Source organism: Poecilia formosa, unplaced genomic scaffold, assembly GCF_000485575.1.
Source record: "Poecilia formosa unplaced genomic scaffold, Poecilia_formosa-5.1.2 Scaffold55, whole genome shotgun sequence".
Lineage (NCBI taxonomy): Eukaryota > Metazoa > Chordata > Actinopteri > Cyprinodontiformes > Poeciliidae > Poecilia > Poecilia formosa.
The window spans coordinates 2787212-2802555 of record NW_006799994.1 but is presented as its reverse complement, the minus strand read 5'-3'; the positions used below and the strand labels follow the sequence as shown (position 1 = coordinate 2802555).

At 42.6% G+C, this 15344-nt stretch overlaps 1 protein-coding gene and 1 long non-coding RNA gene across 2 annotated transcripts in view; both read left to right on the top strand.

Moving 5' to 3' along the window:
• Positions 1–7855: 7855 nt before the first annotated feature.
• Positions 7856–15344, top strand: part of cdh13 (cadherin 13, H-cadherin (heart)) — a gene marked incomplete at its 5' end in the record, with an annotated part of 63163 nt that continues 55674 nt past the window's right edge. Inside the window, one exon of the mRNA XM_007553284.2 lies at positions 7856–8157. Within this exon, the coding sequence (XP_007553346.2) occupies positions 7856–8157 (302 nt within the window). The remainder of the gene's footprint in view (positions 8158–15344) is intronic.
• On the top strand, positions 9146–10170 carry LOC107836390 (uncharacterized). Its single transcript, XR_001662276.1, has 3 exons — positions 9146–9696; positions 9862–9916; positions 9972–10170. It is a non-coding gene; the product is annotated as an uncharacterized LOC107836390 (long non-coding RNA).

Genomic DNA, 15344 nt, shown 5'->3' with positions numbered 1-15344 from the left:
TGTCGTTCGTCCGTTCTGTCGTTCGTCCGTTCTGTCGTTCGTCCGTTCTGTCGTTCGTCCGTTCTGTCGTTCGTTCCCTGGACGGTTTTGAAACTGTCATCCCTGTAACGTGAATGAAAGCTGCCTCTTGATCCCAGAAGCTACTAGCTAGCGCTAACCCAGAGACGGTTCCTCTGCGTTCTGTGAGTGTTAGTGCTAATGAGATTATGCTCCTGCCCAGAGGTGTGTGTGTGTGTGTGTGTGTGTGTGTGTGTGTGTGTGTGTGTGTGTGTGTGTGTAATTAGCTTGTGAGTGTTTGAGAGCTGCCAGTTTGGAGGCCATGTCTACTTCCAGCTGGATATTCTCTGTAATCCCAGGAGAGACTCAGCGTTGCTGCCAGTGTGTAATTTATGTGTAGCTATTAAATCTGCAGGAGGTGATTATTGATGGAAGCCATGAATCTCCTTTATAATTTCCATCATGGCTGCTAACAGCTGTGAGAGAAACAGAAACACTTCCTGTAGAAACAATCTGATTTGGTTTCCAACTTCAGAGACAGAAAATATGTGAATTTAGTGGAAGGACGAACTTCTGGAAGCAAACGGAGAGGACCTGCTCTGAACTGACTGCAGAGAGCGACACATGGAAACAGGAAGCAGGACAAGAGAACCCAGCCTGGCAGCGCTTTGAGCTTCAGCCGGGGGAGCACGGAGATGTTTCAGATGAATGAATGTTGAATCGCTCTGCATTTTGTAGTTTCCAGCTGAATTATTTGAGCTATTCATCTTGTTCTCTGCAGAGAGGAGCTGAAATCACTGCAGCCAGACTCTTGAACTCGACTCGTCCGTCTTTCCAGCGGAACATGAAGTGAGCGTTTAGATCCTTTGTTTCCGTGCGGCGGGCGCGCTCTGATCCGACACAATGGCTAATTACTTTTCTTCTTCTTTAATTTTATTTTTACCGACACAAAAACGGGCTTTGATTAAACCATTTGATGCAACTTGATTTCATCTTAACAACTGAAAGAATTGTTCATTAGCTTTAAGTTTTTGTTCGACTGTTTAAGTAGAAACCATGAAATTACAGAAAATACCAGAAACTTTACTGATGAGAAACCTTTTTATGTGAGAGGAAGAAAACCATCAGAAATACAACATAGCTGCATGGTGGTGGTGGTGGTGGTGTGTGTGTGTGTGTGTGTTTGGACAGAGTACAGGTGGGCGGAGCTTAAACTTCATGCTGCTGATCAGATCATTTATTATAATTTTTAGCGTATTTCTGCAGCTTGTTCCAGTCCCAGTTTATCAAACTTTTGTTGCGTTTCTCAGAAAGGTTGTGGGTTTGGTTCCAGGTCTGGGCTCCTTGTTTCCTGCTGTTGCCCCAGTTTTAATGCACTTCTGAAATTCCTGGAACATTCGGTGTTGGAGCGGAAACTCACCAGGGAGGAGGACAGAGCGTCGGGGTCAAAGGTCAAGGCATGGCCCAGTTTTTCGTCTGCAGGAATCGATTCCTCAGGGATGATTTTGGACGCAGCGACTCAGAGGAGAGCAGGCTATGAATAGTTTCATTTATGAGATAAAATATCTTTATTTCAGATTTTAAGGCCTTTGGATGTTCGATCGGCTCCTCTGATGCTTCATCTCATTTTAGCTTCATTTGGAATTTAATGCAGCTGTTGGGTTGAACATTATAGCAAATAGAATATTATTATTGTTCTGTGTAACTAAATATTTATAAAATTTCACCAGCCGTCTTTTTGCTTATGAGCTTTAAGGTTAAAATTTATTCCACAGGTGTGTCTGTGGATGGGAAGCAGAAAACCTTTTATTTTCATGACCTTCAGTCGAGTTGAACGCGGCTAAATAGTTAAAAAAGTGAGAAGTTTTCTTTGTGTAACAGAAACATGTCAGTTTGTTCTGCAGCAGAGAAACGGTCAGCTGCTGCAGGTTTGTTTCAGATGCAGAATGTCTGCCTGCAGGTTTCCTCTGCACAACATGCATGAGGAGCAACACAAACACCAAACTGTATTTTACATCACGAATTCAATCAGGGCATTTCTCCCATTTCTCTCTGAAGATCAAACATTTCCTGATTAGGAGGATGAATTTATAAATGGACTACAGGACAGTCGGTCTGGATGTTGGTCAGGAGAAACCCGCTCTGCTGGGAACCACCAGAACCAGTCCAGTCACTCAGTCACTCTGATTGTTCTTCCTATAAGACAAAAATGTTTTCATTCATCGCTGAGCCTCTCCGTCCAGCTGCTCTCATCCAAACTCTCTCTTTCTGCTCTAAATATGAAGTTTTATTCTAAATATGTGGAAAGAAACAATGAGCACAACTTCTGAGTGAAATGAAACGGGATTGGGTTTATTCCTGGCATTAGCTAACAAGCAACAGCGGTAACCATGGCAACAGCATCAGTACACTTGTATGGTGCGGAGGATTAGCATCCTGCTGTCAGAGGTGATGTGATGACAGACGGAGTGAAATCTGAACCATCCTGGAGGAAACTCGATATTTTTAATCTTTGAATTCTGGTGATTTTTAAGTTTCAGCATTTCTTTGATGTTTATTTTCTTAGATTTTATTTATTTGTTATTTCTTGCTATTGTTTGGTTTCTTAGTTTACTCTCTTCCTTATTTGTGCATTTATTTTGGATCAGTGTTTCCCTTTCTATTGATATTCCATAAATCCATCGGTTCGGCTCCCTCCATGCCGCCAGCAGCAGCTGTTCCTCGTCACCTGATTATCTCACCTGTAGCTCATCCGTCTCCACCTCTTCCCGTTTCTCCTGGGTTTTTGTTTCTCCACTGATTCGTCTGCGCTGCTGTTTTTCCACTCAGATTTTTTTATATCTTTTGTGTCGTTTATTGATAAATTTATCATGATTGTTTCCAGTCAGGATTTTGGTTCCAAAAACACACATTTTGTGTTTGTCCTTAGTTTGACGCTGTGCTCAGGAATCAGTCTATCTCGTCGTTCTTCTGCCTGTTTGTCCGGCAGCAGCTCAGTTATTAATGCTTTGAGTTTTTATGAATATCAGGGCTGCTGCTGGTTTTCAGACGATTGATCTTTGACAGTGATGGAAAACCAACCCCAATGTTTCACTTACCAGAACAAAACTTTTCCTGTTTGTTTTCTTATAGTACATATAATATTTCATACGCTGAAACGAGTCGTCCAAGCATGTGATGTGAAGGAAGGAACGTGATTGGACGATGGAAAAAGGCTGATTTGAGATCTTAAACTTGCCGTTTATTGATATGAAACGTCGATTTAATGGTTTTAATTTTAACCAGAGAAAATCAGTGAGGTGTAGAAATATAAAGCAGATGAAGCATTAATGAATGATTCTTCATGTAACTTCTGGTGGATTTTTCCTCAGGCTTTTAACGCCTGTCGTCATTATAATGATGGTTTGAAAAGAGGCCTGAAGAACAGCCGGCGCTTCGGCAGAACAAAGGAGCCAATAACCTGGTTATAATATTACACCTTTCCTCAGAGCCGGTGGAGTCGGGCTGCTCTCTCTCCCCTCCGTTCTCCAGCCGTTACAGTTTCCCTCCATTTCAGTGAAACTCGTCTTTTCTCTCTTCCAGGGAGGAAACGGACCGTTTTCATCCGTCTTCTCCTTAAATATTACGTTCCTGTTGGATCTTTAACTGCAGGAAGTTCACAGTGAACCATTTATTTAACATACATTACATTTTTCTGTCCGTCGCTGTCTGTTAAAGAAAAAACCCGACCTCTCTACAAGCAATGTGAAAAGATGATGTGTTAGTTTGTGGGAGGAAGAAGCAACAATAAGCAACATTTTCTACTCCAAACCATTTTTGCTGCCAAATGATTGAATAATGTTGAAAAAGGTTCTAGGTTATAATATTAAGAAAGAAACTTTGGCTCGATCTTCTTGGATCCCAGGTTCTCCCGGCGGGCCGCGTGTAGAAAACAACAACGTCACAGAATTACAGAGTTTAATCCAATAGAAGACAACGCAAGAAATTACAACAGAAACTGCAGAACAAGAGACTTACATTCATTTACCTGAGACAAATGGAAAAGAAGGAAGAAAGAAAGGAAAGCAAAGACGTCTTTGGAGAGTTACAAGAGCAAATCTGATTAGTTACTCCTGTGTACAAAGTTTTATAGTAAAGGCATATTCTTGTCTTTAATTTATTCAAATAAGGCGTATCTTTGCTCATCCAACCAGGATCTGTCTCTGACCCTTTTAAAACTCCCTGCAAGTCACGATCTAAGACCATTTGTCTCCATTGTTTAAACAAAGTGGAAGCAGAGACTCTCCTGAACTCCTGCTGTTTTATGGCTTTTCACAGATGAGTGTGAAAAGCTGGAACTTCTCCTGATTGTTTCCCACACAGATAAAGGGCAGTTCAAAAGATCTTAGCAAACCATCTGCTGTAACTACAGGTAACATAAAGATCAATAGGGCAGAATAAGTTACTGATTTTAAAACTATAATTAGGCTATTTCAATCAAGACATGTTAAGTTTTAAAACTAGCTTATTTAAATTTATTTTCTTAACAATAACTAACTCAATAGTAATGCTACATGCTTAGCATTGTGATGCTATTTTACGCTAGTCTAGCTTCGCTAACAGGCTAACTTGTTTTAGCACAACTTGAACACAGCAGTAGTCTTTCCCAGCGTCCAATCAGAAGGATGTGAAGCAGGAATGAAGCCCAGAGGCTCCGCCCGCTCTGGCAGCCTCCTTCCAGGCCAGGCGGTGCTGGAGAAGCCGCTCCATGGCTGCTGTTAGCGGACATAGCGGTCCGACAGGTTTAGGCGTGTACCAGAAACACATGAACACAAAGGTTCCAGCTCTGGACTTCTGCATATTAAAACCAATCTCTTATCTGTCAAAATCTATGTAATTAATTGATTGAAATTAACAACAATGTCTATGTAGTCAGATCCTCGGGGTTAGAGGTCACATCTTTACATTTTCCCTGCATTTCAACCAAACAAAATAAAACGTCTTTTTTCACTTTGTGGGAATAAATCTGATTTTTTTCATTGAAAATCACCTTCATAATGTATCCATTCTTTAAACATGGTTCATAATTAACCACTGTCCTTAAATAAATGTTGTCTTACTTGCTGCTGTATAGTTATGAAAAATATTTAATATCTGCCAGCCAAATGTTGAATTCATTTTCTGTTTGTCAGGAATTTCTTCTCAGTTGTGCTTTGCTGATTATTTGGTTTTTCAACATTTTCCCTGTTAGATTGTCCTGCTGCCATTAAGAGATAAATTTAATTGAAGGATTCTTTGACTTCCTACCCAGGGGTGCCAATAAGGAGGAGGGTTCTGTTAAAATATTAGCAGTTATTTCCACCGACTGTGATGGTGCAGCTGCTAACAGGTTCAGTCAGGCGTTTTCTGACAAATCCTCACGTCTGAAGGAAGGATCTGTATCAGAATCTGCCAGAAGTTTTTAACACCTGGAGGAAAATTTCCCGGTGGCCTCCCCGCCGCTCTGCAGCGGATGGCAGCCTCCTTCCAGGCCAGGCGGTGCCGGAGACTTTATAATTGAGTTGAGACTTTGGAAACGCTCATTAAGACGTTGTCAGTCGCTGGAGGAGTCCGCGCTCCATGTGTTGAGACAGCGGAGAGACCGCAGCTCTCCCTGCGCCGCTGCAGCTGGAGGCCACAGCAACACTCAGGTGTGTGTGTGTGTGTGTGTGTGTGTGTGTGTGTGTGTGTGTGTGTGTGTGTTTGAGCGCTGCAGAGCTGACACGTGTGCAGTGGTGTGTGATTGTGTGCATGGAGTTAAACTCCCAGGTCTGTGGAGCACCATCTGCTAGCCGCTGTGTGTTGTTGGGCGCAGCAGGTGTGATGGAAACACCTGTTCACCATCTTCACTCCGTCTCTGCTTCACCGCTGCAGAGCAGCGAGACGTCAACGTTTCTGTGTTACATGTTTATACAGCATGATGCCACGTTGTCATTTAATTAGGATTTAAAAAGCACTTATAATTTATAGTGAATTATAAAAATACATTAAATTTATATCATTTTAATTTTTTCATAGTTTTATTTTGTTTGATGTTAAATATTTAATTCATCATTTAATTCATTTTCTGGTTTTTAGTTTTACGATTAACTTGTGCAATGATTGGACAGGAAGCAACGATGGATGGATGATGGATGGATGGATGGATGGATGATGGATGGATGGATGGATGGATGGATGGATGGATGGATGGATGGATGGATGATGATGTAATCTTTGATGTTGGATTTATTTTTCTAATTATAAAAAAATTAATATTCATCTAGATTTGTGTTTTTATCATAAATTATTACCTAAATGACTTTATATCATTTATAGTTTTTCTATATTAATTTTTGTTTCTTAAATCTTCATAATCTTTTCAGATCAATGTAAAGTCAGATGCTGAGCTGTGATTGGACAGATCGCTTCCTGTTGACGTTCAGTCTGGTTCTCATTATATATTCTCTAACAATATCCTGTTTTTCTCCCTTTTAGTAATTCTTCTATTTTTAGTCTAAGTGGTGAAACATTAGATCAAACAGATTCAGTTTTTATTGATAATAAATCAGATTTTCTTTCATCTTCATCTGATGAAGTCTTTAAACTTCGCTCCTGTGTTTTCAACCCCTGATTATTAAATCCACGGCTGTCAGCTTTAGATGAAACTGTTCAGAGCAATAAGTTTGACAAACATGTCACTGATAAACACACACACACACACACTCTCAGGCTGACAGTATCCTGGTCTCAGCTCTCAGCTGCTTATCAGTTTCATCAACAATAATCTGATTGACTGTCTGAGGACCTGAGATACGAAGAGACGCTTCATATGAGTCACATCAGCTGTGAGGGTTACGGGAGCCACACATAAACACGTTTATATTCATGTCTGGCTAAATCTAAGCTAACATTCATCATAATAGAGCCTACACCTGGAATATTCCACATACCAACATCCTGAAACTGCAGTGCTTTAAGAAACCAGGAGATTCTGCTGTGATGGATTCCTTAAAGTAACGTCTGTAATTTATTTTCTCCTCTGTTTTTCATTTTGAGGAACATCAGCATCATTATTTCTTCATTTCTGTCTGTCAGGCTGTGGATTGTGATCGTGTGTCTGTGTGTTTGATCTGGGAGCAGCAGACTGAGCATATGGGCCAAGGTCAATTTACAATCCAGAGGAGAAGCTGCGCGGCGGCGCGGCGTTTCTCCAGAGGAGAAGCGGCGCGGCGGCGCGGCGTTTCTCCAGAGGAGAAGCGGCGCAGCGGCGCGGCGTTTCTCCAGAGGAGAAGCGGCGCGGCGGCGCGGCGTTTCTCCAGAGGCTTCCAGCCCATGAGGCCAGAAATCCCAGCATCACTTCTGGCTCCACTCTTATTTATTCAGTTAACGTTTCTATTAGAGGTGAATTATGCAAACAAATTATTATTGCTGCTCTGATCGTTATAAATCCCCAACCCTTTTAGCAGCTACAGTTCTCCAGTTTTATCATGGATTATGAATGCTGGCAGACCAGACAATGGATGGAATATCTAATTTGTCTTTTTGCACTCCAGTTTCATCAATCCAGGGAAAACAGGATCCTACACACACACACACACACACACACACACACACACACACATACACACACACTCTCTAGATTATTTATTGTTACACCAGCCTCTTCCAAACTAATTCATAACCCTTTGCAATTTGACACATTTTGTCACGTTTCAAACTTTAAAGTATTTATCGTATTTGATGTGATGCATGAACACAAAGCAGCACATAATTATGACGGACGGACCTTATTTGACCTCCAGTCTCTCTCTTGTTTTCATCTTTGTTCTTTCAGACCTTATTAAAATTCATTTCTGAGGAAAACGATCCTCAGACGTTGGAAATCATTTTCAGGTCACCTGGAGGGAATTTTGTCATTTTTTCCAGCAGAGTAAAATCCTTCTCCGTTTCTCCGGCGTCCACTGCAGTGATTTTTCTTTCCTCCTTTTTAAACTTTGCCTCTTTGTGTTTTTCCTGCAGACTCTCCCAACTACGACGTATGAATTAGAGATCGTGGCGAAGGACATGGCAGGAAGTGAGGTGGGCCTAACAGGAACAGCGACGGCCACCATCACCATCACAGACAAGAACGACCACGCCCCCGAGTTCACCCATCCTCTGGTAAGACGCTGAAGCTGCTCTGCTGTCACACTCAAAGGTCGGGTCAACAAACTCTCTGCGTTTGTTGGTGGAAACATAAACACATTTGTGTTTTTCTAATATTGACGATTCTGACTAATAATTCAGCTGCAGCAGCTTTTAGACATTATGAAAGCTGATTGAGCTGCTCTTCACATTCAGAATGGAGCTCATGGTGTAACAACAGAAACTCAGCTTGTTTACTTCCTGGTCTGTGCTTTGTCCCGCCTCCAGCATTCTGTCCAATGGGAGCAAAGATGTGACATTTTGTGTACAAATTATAATTCATTTACAGAAACGCCCAAGATGAAATCAAATCTGTTGGTCTGGACCAAACAAGTGAACTTCAGAGCTTTACTGAACTCCTCCGTCTGTAGACATGATCTAGTTCTGACAGATCTGGGTTTTTCTGGATAATAAAGCTTTTTTATGCTTTAAAAAGAGACTCACAGCATGCTGTGATGTCATCACTATGCTGCCCTGACTGAGGAACAAACGTTAATGTCTGCCTATCAACAAGTAACATCACAATGTAGAAACACGCTGGTGCTAGCTTAGCGCGTTAGCAAGCCACTGCACACCAGGAGCAGGATGAGGCTTCGTCTGTGAAACCTGCAGCTCTACGCTCACAGTTCAGACCAGAAGTTTACATACAGTTTCCATCTGTGAATAAAATAAAACCACACATGGCTTTGGAAGCTTCTGATTGGCTAACCTGTGCATGTATGTTTTTATTTCTATCTGAAAATACATCATTATTTAAGGATCACAGATAAATCAGAGCAGATTGTTATGCTCCTAATCAGCTAAATGTTGGAGCTTCATTTGGAGTTATTCTCCAATTATTTCCTGTTTTCAGATTCAAGCTGCTGGAAACATTTTGTTTTAAAATGGGTTCATGTTTAATAACAGGAACTTTATTTTTATTCCTGAAAAGAGTTAGAAAACTTCCAAAGATTTCCTGACAGCAAAGCTTTTAAATACAGAGGTATCACTCTGTTAAAAATCCTCCGGCAGAAAAGAAGTGCTATAGAAACCGGAGACGACGGCATCTAACGTCCATTTACTCAGAGCCGAAACGTGACGCGGTAAAAATGACTTGAGTGGGAACGAAGTGGTGGGAACGCTATGGGAATGCTGTGAGAACATTGTGGGAACGCTGAGGGAACATTGTGGGAACGCTGAGGGAACATTGCGGGAACATTGTGGGAACACTGAGGGAACGCTGAGGGAACGCTGAGGGAACATTGTGGGAACGCTGAGGGAACGTTGCAGGAAGGCTGAGGGAACGTTGCGGGAACGCTGAGGGAACGTTGTGGGAACGCTGAGGGAACATTGCGGGAACGCTGAGGGAACATTGTGGGAACGCTGAGGGAACATTGTGGGAACGCTGAGGGAACATTGCGGGAACGCTGAGGGAACATTGTGGGAACACTGAGGGAACGCTGAGGGAACATTGCGAGAACGCTGAGGGAACATTGTGGGAACGCTGAGGGAACGTTGCAGGAACGCTGAGGGAACGTTGCAGGAAGGCTGAGGGAACGTTGCAGGAAGGCTGAGGGAACGTTGCAGGAACGCTGAGGGAACATTGCAGGAATGCTGAGGGAACATTATGGGAAGGCTGAGGGAACATTATGGGAAGGCTGAGGGAACATTATGGGAAGGCTGAGGGAACGTTATGGGAAGGCTGAGGGAACGTTGTGGGAACGCTGAGGGAACGTTGTGGGAACGCTGAGGGAACGTTGCAGGAAGGCTGAGGGAACGTTGTGGGAAGGCTGAGGGAAGGTTATGGGAAGGCTGAGGGAACGTTGTGGGAACGCTGAGGGAACGTTGCAGGAACGCTGAGGGAACGTTGCAGGAAGGCTGAGGGAACGTTGTGGGAACGCTATTGAAATGCCATGTTTGTTGTGTAAAGTCTTGGAGGAATGAAAGGACGCCTTTAAGCGTCGCTCTTGGTCGTTGCGGTCTGTGCAGTCCAGGCGTGTTGGAACAGGAATTGGACTAACGGTGTTTGTTGTTCTGGTTTGTTCAGTCAGCAGAAGCTAAAGGAAAAGGTGCAATGCTAACAAGCTAACTGATTCCCCCAGAGGCCTGGCTGGGATTATAACTCGTATAAAGTGGCAACTATTGCCAGTTTGTGCTGCCTCATGTGAAATCTGCCCAAAGTTTCCCATTTTGCTGTTTTCTTCTTGTCCCTCTTAATCCCTTCGTTTTGGTGCTGGAGGTGAGGAAGGAATGAGGCCTGGTAGCTAGAGACCGCCTGCGCCCAGAGGTGCAGCTGTAACACTTGATCTGTGTGTTTTTTAATGGAAATGCCCACAGCTGTTGTCACGTTGTAAGACACATGGCCGTTTGGCCGGCCGGCCCCTGCAGCCCTCCTATGATGCATGTAGGCATCAGGGGAGCTTGTAAGGAGCGCGGCTCAGATGTAAAATGTTCCAGCTCAGAGGGCTCGGCAGGGCCTTGCAGAGTGCAGCGTGTCTGTCTTAATGCTCTCATTCCTCACTGGGAATAGATCCGTTTAGCAGCGTGGAGCAGTGGAGCTTTTATAAAACAAGAGGCTGAGGCGTTAAGCTCCTGCTCGTCCCTCAGCTCCTTCAGCCGCCGTGGATCTGCTGATGACCGTCAGCATGCTGGAGCGGTCGAGGTGATGCAGCAGCGGCTGCAGCAGCGGCTGCAGCAGCGGCTGCAGCATCTCATCACTCCGATGAGACAGGAAACCATTCAGTGTCCAGCGATTTGATTCACAAACCATTTTTCTATTCAACCGTCTAGAGAGGAAATTGGTTTAACTTATTGTGTAAGTTTCCATACTGTATCAAATTCCATCAGTTTATATTTAAACAAAAAATGTTTGTGTGTAAAATTCATAAACTTAAACCACCAACATTAAGTCAGCTCAGTAGTCTGGCTTTTAATTAATTAAAAAATAGAATAGAATAGAAACAGCCTTTATTATTCTGCTCAGGGACATTCAGGAGTAACAGATATATAGAGTTTTAACCCTCTTAAAGTGTTAAAAACAGTATATAAAGAAATAAGATTAATAATGACGTTTTCTGCCCCTCCAGCAGAACAGACTCCTTGTCATAATCTGCAGGTTTTTAAGGTTTTGGTTTCAGTTATTCCCTGTTTAGTTTTCCGCTCCGGCTCCGTTTTGTTTCCAGGTTTGGTTTCATCCTTTTCTCCTTATCAGGCTGGAACCGGATCAGCTCTGAGTGTCGTAACGTTGCACAGAGTGTTTTATGCCAGGCTTTCAGAAACCTGTAATCGCCGCTGATTCCTGTTGAACTTTACATTTTTCCTCCAGGTTTTCTGTGATTTTGTCCTCGGAGTGAATCAGAAAAGCTGTTGCTTGAATTTTGTTCCGGCTGAACCAGAACCAGAACCCAGATGTTCGAACTCAGGCACCTTTCCCCTTCATGTGTCTCACCTTCTGTTATTTCGTTCCTCCTTATCCACCAATATCCCGATTTCCGCCTGGGTCTGGTCTGCGGCGCGGCTCCCGGCTAATTCTGCAGCATGTCTGACGGGGCTTATATGCTGTTTCCCCCGGCTGCTCATAACAACGGCATGATGGACCTTATCGCTCCTGTCACTCAAACACCCTGGACTCTCACTCACTCTATTATTTTTGCCTCTCAGGTTTGCTCTGTATCTCTCAGCCTCTCAGTTTTCCTGCATCCTCTTTTGGACGATGACCAGGAGAAAACACGTTGCAGTGATCCATCTGTCCTGCAGGGGGCGATATTCCTGTTGACGGCGTTGCAGAGAGCCGTCAGTGTGTCAGTGAGAGAAACTAACGGGTGTCACGGATCAGTCCAGGCTTTACATGACTGCTCCTCTGTTTCTGAGATTCATTTGAGTTTTTACCGCGGTGAGACGGAGGAGCAGCCGGACAAACAAACATACAGAATGATCCAAAAGCAGACTGGAGAGGGCGCTGTTTTAACCCGAGACCCCCAGAATCAGGGCAGCAGCTCACATTGCAAATCCACATAGCGAGGAACGGCTCGTCGTAAGGACAAACAAGACCCAGTTCCAATACTGAAGGTGTTTTCCTCCTGATGGTCCAGTCAACCCGGTTCTACTGGAACCAGAACTTCACCATCTGCTCCACCTCCAGCTGCTGTGGCTCTGAGTCAAACCAACCTGTTCCCCTCCTGGCCTGTGGGGGCGCTGCACCAAGAACCACTGAAGGAAACGACACAAAAACCCCTGAAGACACTCAGAGCAACTTCCTTCTTCACCAGATGGAAACAAGATGGAGGATTTTAGCGGTTGGAGGATTTCTGTTTAGTCTGAAGACCAGGAGCCACTTCTGCTGCTAGCGCTGGTTATAATTCCTAAATTAGTTGACAATTATTTCAATAATCGATTCATCACGATTAATCTGATCTCTAGATTGGAACTGCATAGTTTCAAAGAGATATTCATATCACAAACTATATTAGTTAAGCAGATTTTTTGTGCATTTAGTGTTGATTATAGACTCTGCAGTCATATCTTTATTTCTATACCAGAATAATTCCAATAATCGTTGTTCCTGAGATTTATAGAAATCATTTTTGGTGTTTATTTTTTGAGCAGATCTCTAAATGAGATGCCCAAGCTATAAGACGTTTAGGAAAGCTGTTTCTGATTTAATTGGCCATTTTTTACTTTCACTCAGAATTAACTTCACTTGTTGTATTACAGAACTAATTAATCAAATCCACTCGTACTTTCAGTTTTATTTAATTTTGTTCAGCTATTCATCATCCATAATTAGATATGTGTACACTGTCGTCATTTGATAGAGAGCAACAGTGTAGCATAAACAGGTTACCCCTGAAGGGCATCAGCTGCTGATCCGAGTCTCTGCAGAAACCTGATGGAAAGACAAGCAGCTTCAGAGTTTCCTGAGGAAACGTGAGAGACGAGATGTAATGCATCGGCTCTGATCAGATCGCTGCTAAAGATTACTGCCTACAATTAGCAGTTAGCATGTTTCTATATTTAACAGTTAGCATGCTAACTGGAAACATGCTAACTTAGCAGTTAGCATGTTTCTGAGAAGCATGTAGCGCTGCCTTCGTTTTCTGCTGAACGCATTTCATAAAAACTGTTTTATAGAAGTTGATAATTGGTGACTTTGGAGTGGATCTAAAAAACAGAAAAATAGTCTTGAACTAAGAGACATAAACCTGTTAGCTTAATATTGGTTCAGAAATGTGAGCCAATCATTCAGATTGAGGTGTGAGAGCTTTGATACAGCTGTGATTGGGTTTACATCAGATCCTGATTCATCAATTTTTATTCTTCTGCTGCCATCTGTGCAGCGATGCGTTATTAGATTTCTCTGTAGCATCACCTACTGTTTGGAAGGTGAACTGCAGAGAATAAGATAACTGATGATAATTAAACAGACATGAGCTGAATATCAAAGATATTTCTAGTTTTAAATCTGTTCTTCATCAGATTGGAGCAAAGTGTTTTTCTATCCATTTGTCTTTCTAGAGTTTCTCTGATCATTCGTGGAGCTTCTTTATGTGGACTGTGGACGCTAGCATTAGCATTAGCTGCTACATGTTTAACGTTTAGATGCTATTTCAGGCTAGCATAGCTTCTGACAGGCTAACTCCTTTTAGCACAACTTGATCAGATCAACAGTCTTTTGCAGCAGCCAATCAGATCGTTTGGAAGCAGAAATTAAACCACAGTGGGAAAAGAGAAGCTGCTTCCATCGCTGCTGTTAGCGGATGTAGCCTGTGCGTCAGATTTATGGGTGTACCAGAAACAAAACACAAAGGTTCCGGTTCAGGACTTTGGTGTGAAGAAAAAATGAAATTTAACATGTACGTAATAATCAAAACTAATGTGTTCAAATATTTTACTTTTGTCATTTTCATTATTTTAACAATGAGTTGTTTACATTTTCTCATTTATAAGCAAAGTCAAATGATGTTTATTGTTCATAATCTACATTAATACTTTTGGCTCATGCCTGAATCAGAAATACATCTGCTGTGGTAGTTTCTCACTTTCCCACTGAAATTTGTTAAAAATTTTGAACATTTTTGTCATTAAGTCACAAAGCATAATTTATCGGTTTTATTCTGTTGGATCCCACCATGTTGTTCAGAGTTGAATGATTTCTTTAACTGGATCAAACTGTTGTTTGCTGCTCATGTATTCTTAATGTAACATAGTGAGCGATGTTTCAGACTGTGATGCTAGCAGCTCCTCTGAGGTTCTTCTGTTTCTCTGCCTTGTTTATTTCAAGTCTGTCTGAGAAACATGAGGCATGTCACGATGTGAAAGAGCTGTCAGGCTCATCACAGCTCTGTGTTTGGAAAGACGCTGCTCAGAAGCAGCTGAAATAAGAAAGAGTGAACAGGTAAGCTCATTAAATCTCCAGACACCTTCACCGGATGCAGGATTAAAACCAAACGGTGAAAAGTGAAGGTTTGTGTTTTTATTTGGGTTTGAAAGGACAGAGAGAAGAGAGACTGGCTCTGCTTTCAGGAATAGAAACATAATGTAACCAACCTCACTCAGGAAAAGAAAAGCTGCTTAAAGCATGAAGATTTATTTTAAAAAATCCAGGATTCTTTTTTAAATTGTGGATTTTATTTATTAAATCATTTTCAACTGAAATATTTTCAGTTGAACAACCAGATTAGAGATGATCAGTCTAACATCTGTTGTCTGGTCTGGACTCTACGTTCTGAAATCAGGTCTGGATGCTCAGCTCAGATCTTTTGCTGAAATTTTTATTTATTTTTATTTTTTTTCATGGTCGCTCCTACTAATTAAATGCAACCAGATTTACCGTGAGACCAGTTTATGACCTGTAGAAACAGAACGTAGCCGTCCCCCAGCAGAACTCTTGCAGCAGCCATCTTTACTCTCTGTACCAGTGAAGATGGCCGCCGCCGCGTTCTGTTTACAGCAGTAAAGATGGCCGCCGCGGCGATCTGTTTACGGCATTAAAGATGGCCGCCACGGCGCTCTGTTTACAGCATTAAAGATGGCCGCCGCCGCGTTTTGTTTACGGCAGTAAAGATGGCCGCCACGGCGCTCTGTTTACGGCAGTAAAGATGGCCGCCGCCGCGTTTTGTTTACGGCAGTAAAGATGGCCGCCACGGCGCTCTGTTTACGGCAGTAAAGATGGCCGCCGCCGCGTT